The sequence below is a fragment of the Doryrhamphus excisus genome, chromosome 7 (genome assembly GCF_030265055.1).
Source record: "Doryrhamphus excisus isolate RoL2022-K1 chromosome 7, RoL_Dexc_1.0, whole genome shotgun sequence".
Taxonomy (NCBI): domain Eukaryota; kingdom Metazoa; phylum Chordata; class Actinopteri; order Syngnathiformes; family Syngnathidae; genus Doryrhamphus; species Doryrhamphus excisus.
In genome coordinates, this window is record NC_080472.1 from 8,453,493 (window position 1) to 8,470,828 (window position 17,336).

The following is a 17,336-nucleotide window of genomic DNA, read 5'->3' on the forward strand; positions in this document are numbered from 1 at the left end:
AATATTACTTTTTTCTCCATATAATTACAACTTTTTTCCCTGATGTATACATTATTATAATTATTGTAATTATTCTCATAATATAAAAAGTCTCATATGTTTACGATGTTTTCCTCTTAAATGTAAAACTTTTTTCTCGTAAATATATGACTTTATTCATGAATTACAACTTTTTTCTTGTACATTTATGACTTTATTCTTGTCAAGTTCTGACTTTTTTTCTTGTAATCTTACAACTTTTTTGGTACATGTATGACTTTGTTGTCATATTAAAAAATAATATATTTATGAATGTTTTCTCTGAAATGTAAAACTTTTTTTTCTTGTAAATTGCTGATTTTATTCTTGTAATTTTACAACTATTTTTTGCAAATTTACCACTTTGTTCTCATGTTTAAAAAATATATATTATATTTACAACATTTTCCTCTTGAATGTAAATATTTTTCCTTGTAAATGTATGACTTTATTTTTGTATTGCAACTTTATTCTTGTAACGCTATGAGTTTTTTCTTGTCATTTTACAATTTTTTCATAAATTTACAACTTAGTTCTCATACTAATTAAAATGTCTCATATATTTATGACTTTTTCCTCTTCTCATAAATGTATGATTGCATTTATTTCCTGATTTTCCTTATACATTTTATTTAGGATTTTTTTTGTTTTTCCCTGTGGCCTTAATACTATGCCTGAGTCAAGAAAGAGTATAAATAATTTAACATGTGTTTTCTGTTTCCATAGTTACAACCTTGTTCTTTTTTAAGGACTTCCCATTTGTTCAGTTTCACTTCATTTGTGTGACAACATGCCACTTCTTGTCTGAAAAGGATTTGAGACCAGCTATAGGAGGATGATAGCATCAGACATATACATCTTTTATTTTTTGTCCTTTTTTTTCTCTTTGGACTTTTCCCTTCAAGGAGTCGCCACAGGAAACCAATCTCCTCCATCCAACCCTTCTTCTGCATCTCTCTCTCTCTACGCCTCCTACCTGGCAGCATCCTTCTACCAATATATTCACTATCTCTCCTCTGGACATGTCCCAACCATCTCAGTCTGGCCGATGACATGTAATGTCCCTCTGATGTAATCCTTCCTGATCCTATCCATCCTGGTCACTCCCAATGAGAAGCTCAGCATCCTCATCTCTGCTACCTCCAGTTCTGCTTCCTGTCTCTAGACCAAACAACATGGCTGGTCTTACCAGTTTTGTATACCTTTCCTTTCATTTTAGCTGAAACTCTTCTATCACATCACGCCTGACACTTTCCTCCACCTGTTCCATCCTGCCTGCACACTCTTCTTTTTCTCTCCTTGGCCCCAAGTACTTCAAATTCTCCACCTTCTGTATCTCTTCTCCCTGGAACCTCACTCTTCCACTTGGGTCCCTCTCATTCCCACACATATACTCCGTCTTGTTGTGGCTAATCTTCATTCCTCTTCAGCTAGTCTTTCCCATAACTTCATGGTATGGCTCATTAGCTTTATACATCTGGAGTTGCCACAGCTCTGCACATCACCCTTGTTCTTAAAAATGGCCACCAACACACTTCTCCTCCATTCCTGAGGCATCTTCTCACCACCTAAGATCTTATTAAACAATCCAGTCAGGAATCGTACTGCTGCCTCTCCTAGACACTTCCATACCTCCACAGGTAGACCATCAGGACCAAGGGCCTTTCCATCCTTTTCAATGCTCTTCTCACTTCCTGTTTACCAATCTTTGCTACTTCCTGGTCCACGGCAGACACCTCTTCTACTCTTCCTTCTCTCTCCTTTTCCTCATTCATCAACTCTTTAAAATGAGATAAAACAACAAAGAAAGACAATAAAGTTGTGTAAAATGGTTGTGGAGAAGTGAAATCCAGAAATTTGACAATTAAATTGGAGAAAAAAGAGCCAAGACGAAGCTTTTTTTTTTTTTTAAACAAGTGAGATTTCCTGACATATATCCTTCTATCCTTCCACAGCCGTCTTGGCTTATCTTTACTAAATATCAAATTGGCATCCTTTCATCCAAAAGTCATTTCAGCCCAGGACAGGAAGCCTCAGCAGATCCGAGTCGGTCACAGAAGACCAACGCCACGCCGACGGCGGAGTCGGCATTTTGTCCGTAGATCACCGACTGCATGAAGGCTTTTTCCACTTCCTGTCTGAGCACCTGGTTCCGCGCCAGGGCGCTCCCGCTGCCCACAATCCTGCTCACCCCCGCCCGCCGCAGACGCTCGGCGGGCATCATGGAGGTGAGGTTGTCTACCACGCCGCGGCACAGCGCCCGGGTCACATGACCCAGGGAGAGGTTGGAGGCAGAGATGTTGGTCACCTGACCCAGACTGAAAGGGTCGTGTCTCTCTCCCAGGATGGTTGGACTCACTCGGAGATCGCTGCTTTCTTGCTTCAGGGCGCACCCAATCATCTTCTCGTATAGCGACTCCTCGCTCACCTCCACACCTGTCACATGACATCATGGCTTTTACCACATCATCTGATCATCACATCATTACATTTACCAGTAAAGTACCAGCAAACCAGCAAACTTTACCAGTAAAGTTGGACATTTTCAAGAATACTCTTACATTTCCCATAATGGTCAGACATTTACAAGAACTAAGTAGTTCATCTAGGAGAAAAAACATTGTATATTTACCAGAAACAAAGTCAGAAAATTACAATAATAAAGTATTTATGATTATTTATGATTAAAATGTCATAATTCACAAAAACGTGTACATTTAGATGGGAAAAAAATAAATAAATCAATTTATGAAGAAAAAAGTTGCAATTTTTAGACAAAAAGGCCATAACCTTAATAAGAATAAAGTTGTAAATTTATTACATATTATTTACATATACGTATTTCTGAGAATGAAGTCATAAATTTACTAGGATAAAGTTGTACATTTATGACAATAGAAGCTGTGAATTAACAAGAATAAAGTTGTAAATTTACTACAACAAAGTCATACATTTATGAGAATAAAGTCATAAATTTTTGGTAATGTTGTAAATTTATGAGAATCATGTTTATAAATTCTCATACATTTATTACTTTATTCTCATAAATGTATGGTAATAAAGTTGTAAATAGAATAAAGTCATAAATTCTTGGTAATAATGTTGTAAATTTATGAGAATGGTGTTTATAAATTCTCATACATTTACAACTTTATTACCATAAATTTATGAGAATAAAGTCATATATTTATGAGAATAAAGTCATAAATTTATGAGAATAAAAGATGTGAATTAACAAGAATAAAATTGTAAATTTACTAGAACAAAGTTATACATTTACAAAAACAAAGTAATAAATTCATGAGAATAAAACCGCCAATTTATGAGAATAAAAGCTGTGAATTAATGAGAATAAAGTTGTAAATTTACAAGAATAAAGTTGTACATTTATGAGAATAAAGTCATAAATGTATGACAATAAAAGCTGTGAATTAACATGAATAAAGTTGTAAATTTACTACAATAAAGTTATAGATTTACAAAAATAAAGTCAAAAAATGTATGAGAATAAAGTGCTACATTTATGATAAAATCATAAATTTATGAGAATAAAAGCTGTAAATTTACTAAAAATAAAGTCTTAAATTTACAAGAATAAATTTCAGATTAGTTTAATTTATGACAATAACAGCTGTGAATTAACAAGAATAAAGTTGTATATTCAAACGAATAAAGTCATACATTTATGGGCATAAGATCATAAATTTATGAGAATAAAGTTTTTAATTCATGAGAAAAAAGTGGTAAATTTACAATTGAATAATATTTAGTATTACAATTTAGTAATAATTTATTCTGGAAATGATTAATACGTGGCCCTTCTAACAGACAAACCTCCCACAACATGACGACAATAAATTGATGAAATATTCTTGTTCCTTCCCACCGAGAGCTTCCAACTTGGAGCACACCTGGAATTTGGCAAGTCTGCACCCGATGCCCCCCCCCCCCCCCCCCCCATTTGTTGATACACGGTGAATAAAAGCACATACCAAACTCTTTCATCCAACCAGCGAGCGTGTCCACAAAAGCAGCCAGCACATTGCCTCCGTTGAGTGACGCCGCCACCGCCAAGTAGGAGGAGCCAAAGTACGGGAAGAAGGTGGTGGAGGAGTCCGGCTGAGGAGAGTCGGGAGGTCTGAAGTCAGCTGGCATGGCGAAGGTCAGCTGGGCGGAGGTGCTGATGTTGAGAACTGGGAGGGGAGAGAGAAACGTGCAGGAGTGTCAGACGTTCAAACAAAACTGGACATGGAGTGTTAGGGTGACACAGTGGTGTCCAAAATGTGGCCTGGGGGCCATTGGCAGCCTTTGCCTGATTTTTTATCGCTCCTTCGGCCATCTAGAAACACTACCCAAAAACATATTTGTTGTGCTGTTCATGTTTTGCGTTACGACCAATTACGCCGTCATTACATGAGACACCTAACCAGCCACACATAGATTGCAGTCCTGCTGTATTTCTATGAATCCCTGCCTGAGAGAGAGAGCACTTCCTGGTTCACCTGCGTCTGTCTGTGCACTCAGGCAGGAGTAGACGGCGCACTGGAAGTCTCCGAGGGCGGCACCTACTGGCGTACCAGCAGGGATGCCGTGCCAGTCGGAGCACGTTTGGCCCGCCAGCTCACCGGAGGGGACACACTGAGGTAGAAGGTGCAAAGGGAAGCCGGCGGCTTTCAGACTAGAACATGCACAGACACAGACAGCTGATATGTGTAACAAGCTCACAGCAATAGCATGCATTTAGTACTCAAAGTATTAATACTACAGGTACGTACATATCAACGTTCCACAGGCAGGTAGACGTGTTGTAGAAACCCCAGCTGGCTGCATTCTGAGGCGTCATCAGACATGTCTCCAAGCCGCACAGCATGGACACCACATAGTCATGGATGGTACCCGCAACTGTGAAGTCTTTCAGGAACTCGGGCCTGCAGAAAGACGTTTCTAATCCAAAGGAAAACAAAAACAATGCCGATTACTTGTGTGTTCTGCTCACCTGTGCTTCATATACCAGAAGATGGTTGCACAGCCAAATCCTGTGGCTACGCTGAGATGCGAGTCCGGTTTCGGGAGGGAAGACAGGAATTTGTTGCTGCAGCGGCCATCTTGCCAGGTGATCAGCCGGCTGGTGTCATGGGCTGTAAAGAAGTTGCCGCTGGACCAATTGCAACCTGCGAAGCCACAAAAGGTTTACACTGGGTGTTTGTCATCATCACAACGCTGCTTCTTAACGCACCTTTCAGCTTTCTTCTTGTACTTTTCTTCCTGTAATTATCACTTTGTTCTCATCAAATATTGCCTTTATTGTCAATTTTTCCCACAAAATTTACATTTATTTTGTTTGTTTGTCATAATGTTACAGCGAAAAAAATACTTTTTCTCTCTTTTTTCTTTAATATTTCAACTTTACACTACTAAAATTGTGTTAATACGCCTTATAATATCACACATTTATTAATTATTATAATACATTACATAATAAATAATTAAATTAAATTATTATTTATTTTTTCTCTGAATGTTTTGATTTTATTTGTGCATTTTTTTTATTTTGCTTTGTTTTGTTTTCTTGTTACATTTTTTTTAACATTCCGTGGGCAAATAAAAAGAAACATCCACAGGCCACAAATGATCCTCATGCCACAGTTTGGGCATCACTGGTGGAGCAACTTGACCAAAGTCTGTGATGGAGTTAATCTTTAACTGTTGTCCATGTCAAAGTACAATTAACTGCAAGGACCAGAAGGAATAATCCTTACAGTAATATTTTTTATAATGTACACAAACCGGCTCAAAGTATAGCCTAGCTTAATCTGTTTTATAGCTTCATTTCATCATGAGAAATGACTAAAATGACCCTCAAAAATAAAAGACATAATGTAATGGAGTCCTTACCACTCTTGGCTTTCCAAAATAAAACACCGTGCATCTGTCCCGATACCCCAATCCTGTCCACATGCTGCAGCTTGTCCCTTGGCAGCAGCCCGATGCACCGGTTCAGACAGTCAATAATCCGGATCGTGTCTTGCTCCTTGGCCTGTGCATGGAGGACATCAGGTTACCAGACAAGAAGCGGGTGTTGACGTGACGTGTTTTAGGGAAGTGTTTCAGTGCTCTTACTTGTAGTCCACTACAATCGGCTACATCAGAAGCAGATGGTAAACTCTGACTTGCAATAACAGCCCTGGACTTCCGTTCTAATAAAACCGCTTTAACCGAGGTGGTGCCCAGATCCAACCCCAGAATGTAAGAAGACATGACTACTTGGGAGGGACGCGTCTGTTTCGGAACGCTTGCTTCTTCTTTGGTTTACTGGGGGGTTGCAACTGTGACTTTACGCCACCTACTGTAGACTGTGTTTCACCTGGCGCACTTCAGTACACATCAACATGTACACTATGTGCACTTTGTTTATTTTGAACTGTGAATTGCTACCTTGCCAGTGTGGCGAGTACAACATCCGGGTACTGGCGGCTCATTGCATTGTGCCATACTTCGAATTGGAACGCACTAACGGACCGCTCCCAGTCGGCATAAGTAAAATTGTAAGTACGTAGCTGTGTCAGTTTGTTCTGTCTCCTGACTCTACAAACTGGGCGATAAAGCATTATTCTTTCTCACTTTGTCTTTTTTCCCCACTGTGTACACATTATGGGTACACATCCACAGCCTAACGCTGAATTTCCGTCCGTCACCTCAATATGCCCGTGTGAAACACAAACAACAAAAACTATTCCTACTGTTACAGTGGCCTCGTTTACAATAGCAATTAAATAAATATTTTAGGTATTCTACATATTATGACGCACTTACATTACTAGTACATAGTTGCGTAACCATTACGTAACGCTATGCATTTAAAATATTCTTTAACAACTCTGCGTGGCCACCGAAATGTGCTTGTACATTACTGTCACCCTCTGGAACTATTCGGTACTCCATTGCTGTCTTACTACATCTATTATATATCATAACAACAATAATATGCCTCCCACTTGTAGACTTGTTACGTGACAGGAGTGAATAATCATTCGTGATCGCGAAGTCGATTGGACGATAAATGTAACAAATTGAACAATGTTACCGGCGCTCCACTTGGCACATTTCCGCGTTCTCGTGCTGCATTCAAGTGAAATACAACAGTGCGCAAAAATATAATTCGTCAGCACAGTATTATACAAGAGGTGGATCATTTATATACGCTTTTCTGGCAGTTGACAAATATTATATTGATTTCTTCCTTTAAAATATCTATATAAAAATGCTTACACTTTTCAATATGTGAATAAGCCAAATATCCTACTTTTCGTTGCGAATGGAATGCAACATCAACATCCTCCTTTTTTGATGACTCTGCTGCTCTTACCCACAAGTCCTTGCGAATAGTATGGACGTTGTCTGGCTACGAGTGTTGTCCACAATAAAATACATGTGGGTTTCCTCGCCATTCAAGCTGTTCCATTTTCAAGTCGACAAGGCAGTTTTTTACCGATGATGCGTTTGTAATTGCGCTGTTAGAGGAGCACAGAAGGCCCTTCGTTTACCTCCGGTAAGAATCTCACGTCGCTTAGCAATAGCAGCCCTTCACGGCAGAGCAGTGTTAGCATGGTTATACTAGCGATGCAATGAACGTTTGTTCGAATAAGGTACAAATAGGTATACAAAATGGTGCTCGGTTATCATAACATCCTTGATGTTTAAATTTGTTGTCTGCAGCATAAATATGTGAAGTAATCTTAGTCCCATTATTTTTTCCTAGCTAACAACGCCAAGTGATGATCCTTTACGATACAGCTTAGCATTTCCATTAGATCATATTTTACTTTTAATTATCTGCTGACTTTTGTTTTTTTGTACTTACACATTACTTGTTATAAGTGTGAGTACTTTATGCAAAATATTTGAATGGGTAGTGAAATCGATTAGGGGAAAGATTTTGTGTAATTATTGTTCCTGGTAAAGCAAGTGTGTCCAAATTGAAGATCAGGTGCCATTTGTGGCCTGCCGCACATTTTAAAAATACAAAAAATAGAAACTACCAGTGCTAGTTTGCGGCAGGCACAGCCGAGGACAGCTATTTGGGGACTTGTCAGTGTGACCATGCAGCGCACTAGCTAGTCACTGGGAAAGATTTTCGACACATCAACACAACATTAGTACATTATAGTAATGTAATTTATTGATTGGCAGCCCTAATATATAGACCTAGATCTTTTATATTGTATATATGGGCTGTCCCTTCCAGTTTTGGGTTGTCACCACCTTGCAATCTCTGCAGCATCTTCCTGTGACCGACAACCCCGGAGCCAAGATGGCAGCAGTTGTAGCCAAACGAGAAGGACCACAGTTTATCAGCGAAGTGGCCATGAGGGGCAACGCTGCGGTGCTGGACTATTGCCGCACGTCCGTGTCAGCGCTCTCCGGAGCTACAGCCGGCATCCTGGGTTTGACGGGACTGTATGGCTTCATTTTTTATCTGCTGTCCTCCTTCCTCCTGTCTTTGCTGCTCATCCTCAAGGCCGGGCGACGATGGAACAAATGCTTTAAATCCAGGCGGCTGCTCTTCACCGGGGGCTTGGTTGGAGGCCTTTTCACCTACGTCCTCTTCTGGACTTTCCTTTATGGAATGGTGCACGTGTACTAGATCCATCTAACCCCACTTAACTCATTCATCATTATTTGATCTGTAGATGAGCCAAACATAGTTCTAATTTAATTCTATTATGACCTGCTGATGTATACGAGGAACGCGTTCATAATTCCACACTTACTACTCCACACTGTGGCTTTGGTTTCACACAGGCCTCTTCATTTATGACCATGCCCATTGATTATTTAACATAGACTGGAGCACATTATGTACAATACTCATACTCTTAACTATACAAAGAAATGTGATTACTAATTGGAATAAATACCTCTGTACAACTTGTTTCTGTAAGTCATCTTTACATTTTACATCTTTCTGCTTTACTTATCATTGTGAAGATGATCATTTAAAAATACAGTTAAGTGTTTTTTTTCACTTTACTGTTGACGTGCACACCTTGGGTGGTCTTTCAATGGCACACAGAATATGTTCTATGGCTATATACTGTAACACGGAACATAGCAAAAGACAGATTAGATTCCCGTCTTTCATCAGAAAAAACATTTGTTTCTACCTTTTTCTGTTCTTTAGTAATCAGCACTAGAACATAGGTAAGTTTCAGGAAAATATCAGTTCCCGATTACAAAAGGGAGAGACCCAGCTCCATTTCAAGTATAACTTTGACACAAATATTTTTTACTTTTGTGACAGCTGATGTCTAAAACATCCATAGCTGGTCTTACATTATAATAATTTATTTACAGATATAACACTATGAACTATTTCCACTTTCAACATTTGGAAGTGAACTGTGTGTATGTTTGTGTGTACATGCGTGTGCAGGCCTTAATAGTTCCTTACAACACGCTCTGACTTCCTCCTTCCTGTCATGTTTTTTTTCCCTACTGAGCTCTTACCAAGAGCACTTCTGCCACCTTGTGCCCGTTTTTATGGCTTAACTTTGCTCTGTAGTCACATGCATTAGTGGAGAGTTGCATCATCACATCTATTTTCCGCTCACGCTAAAAAAAACTATACATATGTTGTTGGGATTGGGCGCTTGGGTTTATAAAAACGTATAACTGCGTCTTTGGTATTAAATGAATTAATGAAACTTAATATATATAACTTATATATATATGTATATATATATGTATATACATATATATATATATATAATAAAGCTTAATTTTCTCATGCTAAAGTTGATAGTGATAGTTGACTAGCGATGAATTACCTTCAGCTGGTTGAGGAGACGAAGCTTGCACAGTGTGCGTGTTTTTATATAGATTCTTGTCTTTTCATGTTGTATGTTATACTTTAATTAAAAAAAGCTGCTGTGCTAATTTGGTTGTATGTCTTGACTAAAATGACAATGAACTTTGGCACATGTGAAATGACTGAAACAAGTGAATTTTGTTAGTAGCTGTGGTAGAATCCATGCTCGTACTACCATGGTTTAATTTTGAAGCTTACTTTGCACTGAACCGGAGGTCACTGTGCACTGTACATGCTGGGTAACAAGACAGTCGTTATGTCGCTTCACCATAATAATGAAGTTAACAACACTACAACACATGTCAATATCAATAGACACACGAAGTAGACGACTACATTTTTTGTTGTTATTATTAGGGATGGGCTACACGGCTGTTGAGTGGTTAGTAATAATAATAATAATATATTTTATTTATATTGCACTTTACATTACAGAAATTTCAAAGTGCTACAAAGAAAGCCGATACCAATACCGATCACATAGATGCAGTTTAAATGTACTATTAAGGGTCACAAAGGTTTTCTCTTGTACTTTTACAATTTTCAGAACATTTATTTTAATAGCTTATTTCAAGCCAAATAAAGCCAAATGCTTGTTTTACCAGAACATGAAGACAATGCTGGTATCCACAACTTTGGTATTTCACAATGCGTTTATTTTTATTCTTGTCACATTATTAACTAAAAGCTTGAATGAAAAGAAGGTTTGCCCGCCTCTGCTGGCCCCCTCCAGCCGTATCAGTCGCAGAAATTCCGGCAGTCGTCTGTCAGCTTGGCACTACTGCTGAAATCAGTGTGCCCTATGCGTGCTAACTGTTGCAGCAAGTGGTTGGTTTTGTAAATACTGGATCCCCAAATAAAGTTTATTACAAGTTTATTCTTGTAAAATGGGGCCTTTTTTCATGTTGGAATCCATCTTTTTCTTGAATATTTTGACTTAATTCATAAAAAATTGTAAAATTGCACCTGTTTTTTGCAGGTGTTTTTTACCCCAACTATTTCAAATCTCTTCTTCTGGTAATAATATAATCATGACGTTATTCACATAATATTTGGACTTTACTCCCACAATATCACAACTTTTCCCCTAGATGAGTGTCCAAAAATGCTGTTTTGTGTTTTGTTTGTTTCTCATAATATTACATCTTAAAAAACTCATTTAAATTTGTTTTTCAAAACTATTTTAACTCCATGGTATGAAATTGGGGTTATTTTTTCCTCACAATATTATTATTATTATTTTTATTTTATTTTTTTATTTTTTATTTTTTTACAAAATATCATTATTATTCTCATAAAATTAGGACTTTTCTTAATATGTGGACGTTATTCTTGTAAAATTACTGCTGATGTTTTATGATTTTTCCTTTTTTAAAATATTTGTTTTATAATGTACCGCTTTGGATGATGACCTGATGTTTATTCCTTTGGACTACCATTCACATGGAGGGTTGCAATTCATATTTCCTCCTGTGGGCGGCAGTGTCCCGCATCACTGCAGACCACCTTTAAATCCTTCCACAAAGAAGAAGTCGGTGTTGGCGGAAAGTGGCGACGAGCACCTTGAGGGAATTAGCGCTCGGTGGTGTGTTTGGTCTTTTTCTGCATTAACTCGTTGAATGATTTAACTTCTACTGCGACCAGCTTGTAGGTAAATATCCACGGCGTTGTTGGGAAAGACGACAGAGCAGTAGCTTTTAAAAAGACAATACCACAACCACGCTTGTCCGCCAAGAGACCAGTGATCACGTTAGCTAGCCAGCCAGCTAGCTAGCTAGCCATCCACTTCCACGCTAGCAGTCCCATTGTGCGCTAACATGTCTGGAGGAGGCATTATTCGCGGACCAGCGGGAAGCAACGACTGTCGCATCTACGTGGGGAATCTCCCTCCCGATATCCGCTCCAAGGACGTCGAAGACCTGTTCTACAAGTACGGGTCCATTCGCGACATTGATCTTAAAAACCGACGAGGAGGACCGCCGTTTGCCTTCGTGCAGTTCGAGGACGCGAGGTAACCGCCAAGGGGTTGAAATTTCCATCGAAATTTAAAGCAATTTGCATTTTTTTTAGAACGGTTCGAGTCTGATCAAAATGAGCCCAGTGCTGCTAATAACAAAATCATGTTTTCTAACTTCTTGATGTGTTTTTCATTTGCATTATAGCCGAATAAAAGTTGCAGTTTGACCCACTATACCACATTTTGCAATACGTAGCAAAAGTGTGTTCTGTATGCACAGCAGAATGTAAAGAAGTGTACGGTGTGTTCCACAGGGATGCAGATGATGCTGTTTTCGGGCGGGATGGTTATGACTACGATGGATACCGACTGCGTGTGGAGTTCCCCCGTAGTGGCAGAGGTGGCGCTGCAGGTCCCCCAAGAGGACGATACGGACCCCCCTCTCGGCGATCAGAGTACCGGGTCATCGTGTCAGGTGGGCTGCGTGTTCCTCTGCAGGTTAGTTGTTCTAATCCCACCGACGCAAACTGATGTCTTCTTTTTCCTGTTAGGTCTCCCCCCTAGCGGAAGCTGGCAGGACCTGAAGGACCACATGCGAGAGGCGGGCGATGTCTGTTACGCCGACGTCAACCGAGACGGCAGTGGCGTTGTTGAGTTTGTGCGCAAAGAGGACATGACCTACGCTGTCCACAAGTTGGACAACAGCAAGTTCCGCTCCCACGAGGTAGGTGTAAAGCTAGACGTGGAGGGATGAGACTGTCCGACAGACAGCTCAGTGTTGCGTTTGTGTGACGCAGGGCGAGACGGCGTACATCCGCGTGAGGATGGATGGCCACCGCAGCCCCAGCTACGACCGCTCCCGCAGCCGGAGCCGAAGCAAGAGCCGATCACGCAGCTTCTCACCTCGCCGCGGCCGGGCCTCGCCGCGCTACTCCCCACGGCGCTCCCGCACTCGCTCCCGTTCCCGCTCTCGTTCCCGCTCCCGCTCTCGTTCCCGTACCTAAATGCGCCGCCTGGCACCCGTCACATGGAGAAGCTCCGCCTCTGAGGAAATCTGACACATGGCCACAAACGATCTCATGTATTTCCTGTTGACGCTACCTTTTCTGTGTTCCACCTTTGATGCTCTGTTCCCCCCCCCCCCTCCCCTCCCCACTGTGTGCTGGGTATCTTTTTTTTGTGTAACCATTCCTTCTTTTTTTCGCCCCAAGCCATCTCTTTCTTTCCTGCGCCTTGTGATGCTGCCCGCTGTCCCTGCGCTATGCTTTACTTTGACTTCTCCAAAGCATATGTTGCTGACCTTCTTGTGTGTCTCTCTGTAGAGTTCAGAGCAGCAGGATAGGATGGGAAGAGAGGAAACAGTTCATATTAGGATAAGCAGGAGGAGAAGGAGGAGGAAACAAATGTGGCACGCAATGGTATGATGGTTGTGCCTTTACAAAATGTCTGTTGTGAGGCTGTTCAATGTTTTACACTTACAATGGCGTACCGCAATACTCCTTTCTCTTCGGAGACCCAAAGTTTCTGCATTCAGTTTTTTTCTCTCTCTCTCTCTTTTTCCAGAGGGTGATGTTTGTAGGTTTAAATGAACACCCTCTTTAGCTGCATAAATTGTAGATGTTTTTAAGTTCATGCGAAGGTGTGATTCTAACTTGCCTCCTTCTCTTTGGTTCTGCTGGTATTCTTAAGGTTTGGACTGGGCTCATTGTCACCCCCTACCCATTCCGGAGCCGGATCAGGAATTAGGATTTAGGCATCAGGATGGATACATGGAGCAGGAGCGTTGGAACAATTTTTTTTTCTTCTTTTCTTTTTACCGGGAGAGACTCCCACGTCTAGCCCTGTGCTCATAAACCGGAATCTTTGTAGTAGAAATTGAACTAATTCGGCTTGACAAAAACATTTAGCGTTACTTTTTCTATGGATCCTCACATGCATAACTAGTGGCAGTCTTGTGTTTTTGTTTTTTTTTTTAATATAAATTCATATGGAAAGGAAGCGCTTGGATGAGAACCAGGAAGGCTGGGAGGTGCAGGACGGAGCCAGACGGTAAAGGGAGGGAGGTGGAGGGAGGGTTGTATCTTCTTATAGCTGCTTTTTCCTAAAAAAAAAAAAAAAGACCTTTTTTTTTCTCTTACGTAGAGTCTCCAGTGTCATAAGAGCTTTATTCTCTTTTAATAAAAATTAAAACACAGGCCATATGTCTGTTTTTTATTGCGTCTGTCAGTGGTTTCACTCTCGCCATTTCTTGTTTATCACGATTAATTGGAAAGTTATGTGAATTCCTGTCAAATAAGATTTAATACTCAAATGTGTTGATTTAAGTACGTGTTTTACCATTAGTAGAGCCCTGTATACACGAAATAACACCCCTACAGGCATCTTTACCTCCTTATTCCTGTCTGACAACTACTGTAAATGCTTTCTCACTACAAGACAGGAAAATCTTATATGTTTACGTTTACTGTATTTGTCCCAGGTCGTCAATGTCATCCAGCTCAAGATATTTTTGACACTGTAAGCCAAGAATGTCCCAGTACATGTTTATTTTGGGGTGCGGGGGCAGTGGCACAAAACACCAAAAATTTAAAAATAAGCTTCAAGTGTAATGTAATTTTAGTAGCAAAAAGTTGAAATGCTGAAGTAAAAAAAACAAGTATGAGAAACAAAGCAAAGTTGTATTTTTTGTAAAATTATCTTGCACTAAAAGTTCAATACAATATTATACAAAGTCCAAATTACAAGAATAAAGTTGAAATGGTTGGAAAATAAAAACAGCTGTAATTTTATGAGAATAAAGTCCAAATATGAGAAAAAGGTTGTAAGCAAGGAAAAAAATGTTTGCTAAATTTTACAAAACAAATGGAGTTAAAAGAGTAAAGTTCATACTAATAGGCTTTTATATCACATAGATGAGATGTACTTTTTTCTTGACATAGCTTATTTCCATAGCAAATATTAAGGTTATTGTATCCTTTAAAGGTGATTGTGTGTGTATGTGCGCGTCTAGTATAGAGGGTGGGAGGGAGGGGCTTTCTTAGTTTTGACGTTTTGCAAGTTGCAGTTTTAGTCGCGCTCCAAATTGTCCATCGGTATGAATGCGAGTGTGAATGGTTGTTTGTCTATATGTGCCCTGTGATTGGCTGGCCACCAGTCCAGGGTGTACCCCCCCCCCTCCCCCAGCGATGTATTGGATGTTTTAGTCGCAAACTGTTCAAATGGAACCGATGTCTTCCCTCTAGCCAATCACGTTGGACGTTGAGATGCACGAGTGATGGACGAGTCGTTCGAATCTTTTTTTACTCTTCCGACTCACGTGTACTCGACTTCGTTAGCTCGTCCACTTACCCACTTGTGCTTCCGTTGGCTAAATAATTTACAAAGAAATCCTGTTCGTGCCGAGTGAATCGAGAAATCGAGGCATTTCACGTCAGAATTCGAGTTAGGAAAGGGAATCGATGTGGTGACGAGGTGCATTATGGGTGGAAACAAGATGCGGCCGGCTGTGAGCCAGTGAAAAATGGTACCACCCAGACGAAGACCCAAGACGCCAGCCAATCAGCGAGCAGACAGGAAGCGAAGGCCGGTGGCAAGCGCAAAAATCACATTGTGCTTTATCAATTTTCCCGACACTGATGGTGTGACGTTTATGCTTTAGAGCTTCGGAAAGGTACGTTTTTTGTGAGCGAATTGATGATATAACCTGCTACAATCTTAATTCCGCCTCACACCAACTCACCTTTACCTGGATAACACATTGATTGCTTAATTATGCTCATTGTGTGCCGACATTGGTTTGGACTGAGTTTCAATTCTATTATTATAGATACATTATTTTTTTTTTTACTAATGAGGGCAGTCAAATCCATCAAGATGATTTACTTTCTCACACGCTAATCATTAATATATACCCTGACTGCGTATTTTACCTTTTGTTGTTGTCTGAACCATGGAGTCGAATCACAAGTTTAACCCGTTTGTGTCGACAAACTGTTGATGTGGGTAAGGGATTAAGATGGGATGTTTTTTCTATCCTGGCTCAATTTATCCATGATCCGATTACACGAAAATGGGATATGGTCTGACATAAATGACCAAGGAGACCAAGGAGAGAAACTTTTTATAAAAAGTTTTTTTAATATTTCAACTTAATACTACATTATTTTCAACGTTTTCCTGAATATTTTGACTTGCAACTTTTCTTGTTTTTTCTTGTTACATTATTATTATTATTATTATTTTTACAAGGTTTCACATGCTGCCAATGCACTTTGGACACACCTGGTATAAAACCGGTGCAGCAAGTTTTGTTTTCTTGATGCTGTGATTGCTGCATCTGCTGAGTATCAAACTTCTGTTGTTGTCATCATCTTCTTCTTTTTATCAGCCAAAAGCCAACATGAGTGACAAGAAGGCGGTGATCAAGAATGCGGACATGTCTGACGAAATGCAGCAGGACGCGGTGGACTGCGCCATGCAAGCCTTGGAAAAGTACAACATCGAGAAGGACATCGCCGCCTACGTCAAGAAGGTAGGCGTGGTGCGTTAAGCATTCACGTTCAGCATGTGATTGATCGACTGAGTGATGATGATGATGATGATGATGCGTTCTCTGGCAGGAGTTTGACAAGAAGCACAACCCCACGTGGCACTGCATCGTGGGCAGGAACTTTGGCAGCTACGTGACGCACGAGACCAAGCATTTCATATACTTCTACCTCGCCCAGGTGGCAATCCTCCTCTTCAAGTCGGGCTGAATTCCTCTGCCATGTACCCACAAAGCACATTGCACCACCTCATCAGCCTGGAATACGCCCGTGCAGTGCCCTCCTGGTGGGGACCACGGAGAAGGTGTTTCAGCGTCTATAGTGACAGACATGTGGACATTGCACATTTATTTCACTTGGGTGTTTAATTGAAAACGAGCAACTTTTTATAGATTCAACTCATCTGCCAGAATAAAAAAAAGTGATGGTGAAACCAGTTTTGCTTAAACGTGAAGCTGTGTGAGATGTTCCTGGTACTGCAGATTGGGATTTAATAAGACTCGTATCAATCATTTCAATGGACCAACTGAATGATTGAAGAAATTGCATTCATCATCTATTTCAGACGTGTCCAACATCTTAAGTGGGGAAAGGATGCAACACATGAAGATATGCTAAGAAATGATATACTGTATATTCCAAGCAAAAACTGTATATTAGCTTTGTCGTATAGCTGAAAAAAGCCTTATTAATATCAATGTCACTCGTTCCCTTTTTAATTTTCCAAATAATCCCACTTCATAAATATTTGTCAATTTAAATTTTTGTAATATTTCGACTTTATTCCCATATGACAATTTTTCCCCAAGATAATTTCCCAAAAATGCCAACTTTTTTGCCTACCAGATTATTACCCGAACCAAGGTTCTTTTGCAACTCCCTGCTATTAAAAATTTTTTTTTTACATGATCTTAATATTCCGACTCTGCTAAAATGAAATTTCCCC

The 17,336-nt window shown here is 40.0% G+C and overlaps 4 protein-coding genes across 9 annotated transcripts; 3 read left to right on the plus strand and 1 right to left on the minus strand.

Moving 5' to 3' along the window:
- Positions 1-600: 600 nt before the first annotated feature.
- Positions 601-7,259, minus strand: shpk (sedoheptulokinase). The gene is made up of 7 exons (XM_058078597.1): positions 6,139-7,259; positions 5,914-6,055; positions 5,015-5,189; positions 4,794-4,946; positions 4,521-4,696; positions 4,011-4,211; positions 601-2,454 (listed from the first exon to the last, which is right to left on the minus strand). The coding sequence occupies exons 1-7, from the start codon at positions 6,274-6,276 to the stop codon at positions 2,027-2,029; spliced, it is 1,413 nt and encodes a 470-aa protein (XP_057934580.1). The 5' UTR covers positions 6,277-7,259; the 3' UTR covers positions 601-2,026.
- Positions 6,365-8,950, plus strand: emc6 (ER membrane protein complex subunit 6). 2 transcript variants are annotated; one of them, XM_058078598.1, is made up of 2 exons: positions 6,365-6,563; positions 8,297-8,950. In XM_058078598.1, the coding sequence occupies exons 1-2, from the start codon at positions 6,408-6,410 to the stop codon at positions 8,660-8,662; spliced, it is 522 nt and encodes a 173-aa protein (XP_057934581.1). In that variant the 5' UTR covers positions 6,365-6,407; the 3' UTR covers positions 8,663-8,950. The 2 variants fall into 2 exon arrangements, with proteins under 2 accessions (XP_057934581.1, XP_057934582.1); XM_058078599.1 differs by lacking the exon at positions 6,365-6,563 and adding an exon at positions 7,378-7,567.
- Positions 8,951-11,394: 2,444 nt separating this feature from the next.
- Positions 11,395-14,005, plus strand: LOC131132615 (serine/arginine-rich splicing factor 1-like). Of its 4 annotated transcripts, XR_009130407.1 has the most exons (6): positions 11,395-11,897; positions 12,158-12,318; positions 12,395-12,567; positions 12,641-12,924; positions 13,166-13,261; positions 13,533-13,986. XR_009130407.1 is itself a non-coding variant. In XM_058078402.1 (4 exons), exons 1-4 carry the CDS (start codon positions 11,704-11,706, stop codon positions 12,845-12,847), a joined length of 735 nt encoding a protein of 244 aa, XP_057934385.1. In that variant the 5' UTR covers positions 11,396-11,703; the 3' UTR covers positions 12,848-14,005. The 4 variants fall into 4 exon arrangements, 1 of the variants encoding a protein (XP_057934385.1); XR_009130406.1 differs by having other exon boundaries at positions 13,166-13,998; XR_009130405.1 differs by having other exon boundaries at positions 11,396-11,897; positions 12,641-13,261; positions 13,533-13,993.
- A 1,339-nt stretch (positions 14,006-15,344) lies between these two features.
- Positions 15,345-16,838, plus strand: LOC131132616 (dynein light chain 1, cytoplasmic-like). Of its 2 annotated transcripts, none has more exons than XM_058078405.1 (3): positions 15,345-15,513; positions 16,231-16,374; positions 16,463-16,838. In XM_058078405.1, the coding sequence occupies exons 2-3, from the start codon at positions 16,243-16,245 to the stop codon at positions 16,598-16,600; spliced, it is 270 nt and encodes an 89-aa protein (XP_057934388.1). In that variant the 5' UTR covers positions 15,345-15,513; positions 16,231-16,242; the 3' UTR covers positions 16,601-16,838. The 2 variants fall into 2 exon arrangements, with proteins under 2 accessions (XP_057934388.1, XP_057934387.1); XM_058078404.1 differs by having other exon boundaries at positions 15,347-15,513; positions 16,228-16,374.
- Positions 16,839-17,336: the final 498 nt, after the last annotated feature.

Coding starts and splice junctions, on each gene's coding strand:
- shpk (XM_058078597.1), bottom strand. CDS start 6,276: ATGTCTTCTTACATTCTGGGGTTGGATCTGGGCACCACCTCGGTTAAA. Junction 4,947..5,014: donor TTCTGGTATATGAAGCACAG/GTGAGCAGAACA, acceptor GTCTTTCTGCAG/GCCCGAGTTCCTGAAAGACT. Junction 4,697..4,793: donor TGCCTGTGGAACGTTGATAT/GTACGTACCTGT, acceptor TGCATGTTCTAG/TCTGAAAGCCGCCGGCTTCC.
- emc6 (XM_058078598.1), top strand. CDS start 6,408: ATGTACACTATGTGCACTTTGTTTATTTTGAACTGTGAATTGCTACCT. Junction 6,564..8,296: donor CAGTCGGCATAAGTAAAATT/GTAAGTACGTAG, acceptor CAATCTCTGCAG/CATCTTCCTGTGACCGACAA.
- LOC131132615 (XM_058078402.1), top strand. CDS start 11,704: ATGTCTGGAGGAGGCATTATTCGCGGACCAGCGGGAAGCAACGACTGT. Junction 12,319..12,394: donor GTACCGGGTCATCGTGTCAG/GTGGGCTGCGTG, acceptor TTTTCCTGTTAG/GTCTCCCCCCTAGCGGAAGC. Junction 12,568..12,640: donor GCAAGTTCCGCTCCCACGAG/GTAGGTGTAAAG, acceptor TGTGTGACGCAG/GGCGAGACGGCGTACATCCG.
- LOC131132616 (XM_058078405.1), top strand. CDS start 16,243: ATGAGTGACAAGAAGGCGGTGATCAAGAATGCGGACATGTCTGACGAA. Junction 16,375..16,462: donor TCGCCGCCTACGTCAAGAAG/GTAGGCGTGGTG, acceptor GTTCTCTGGCAG/GAGTTTGACAAGAAGCACAA.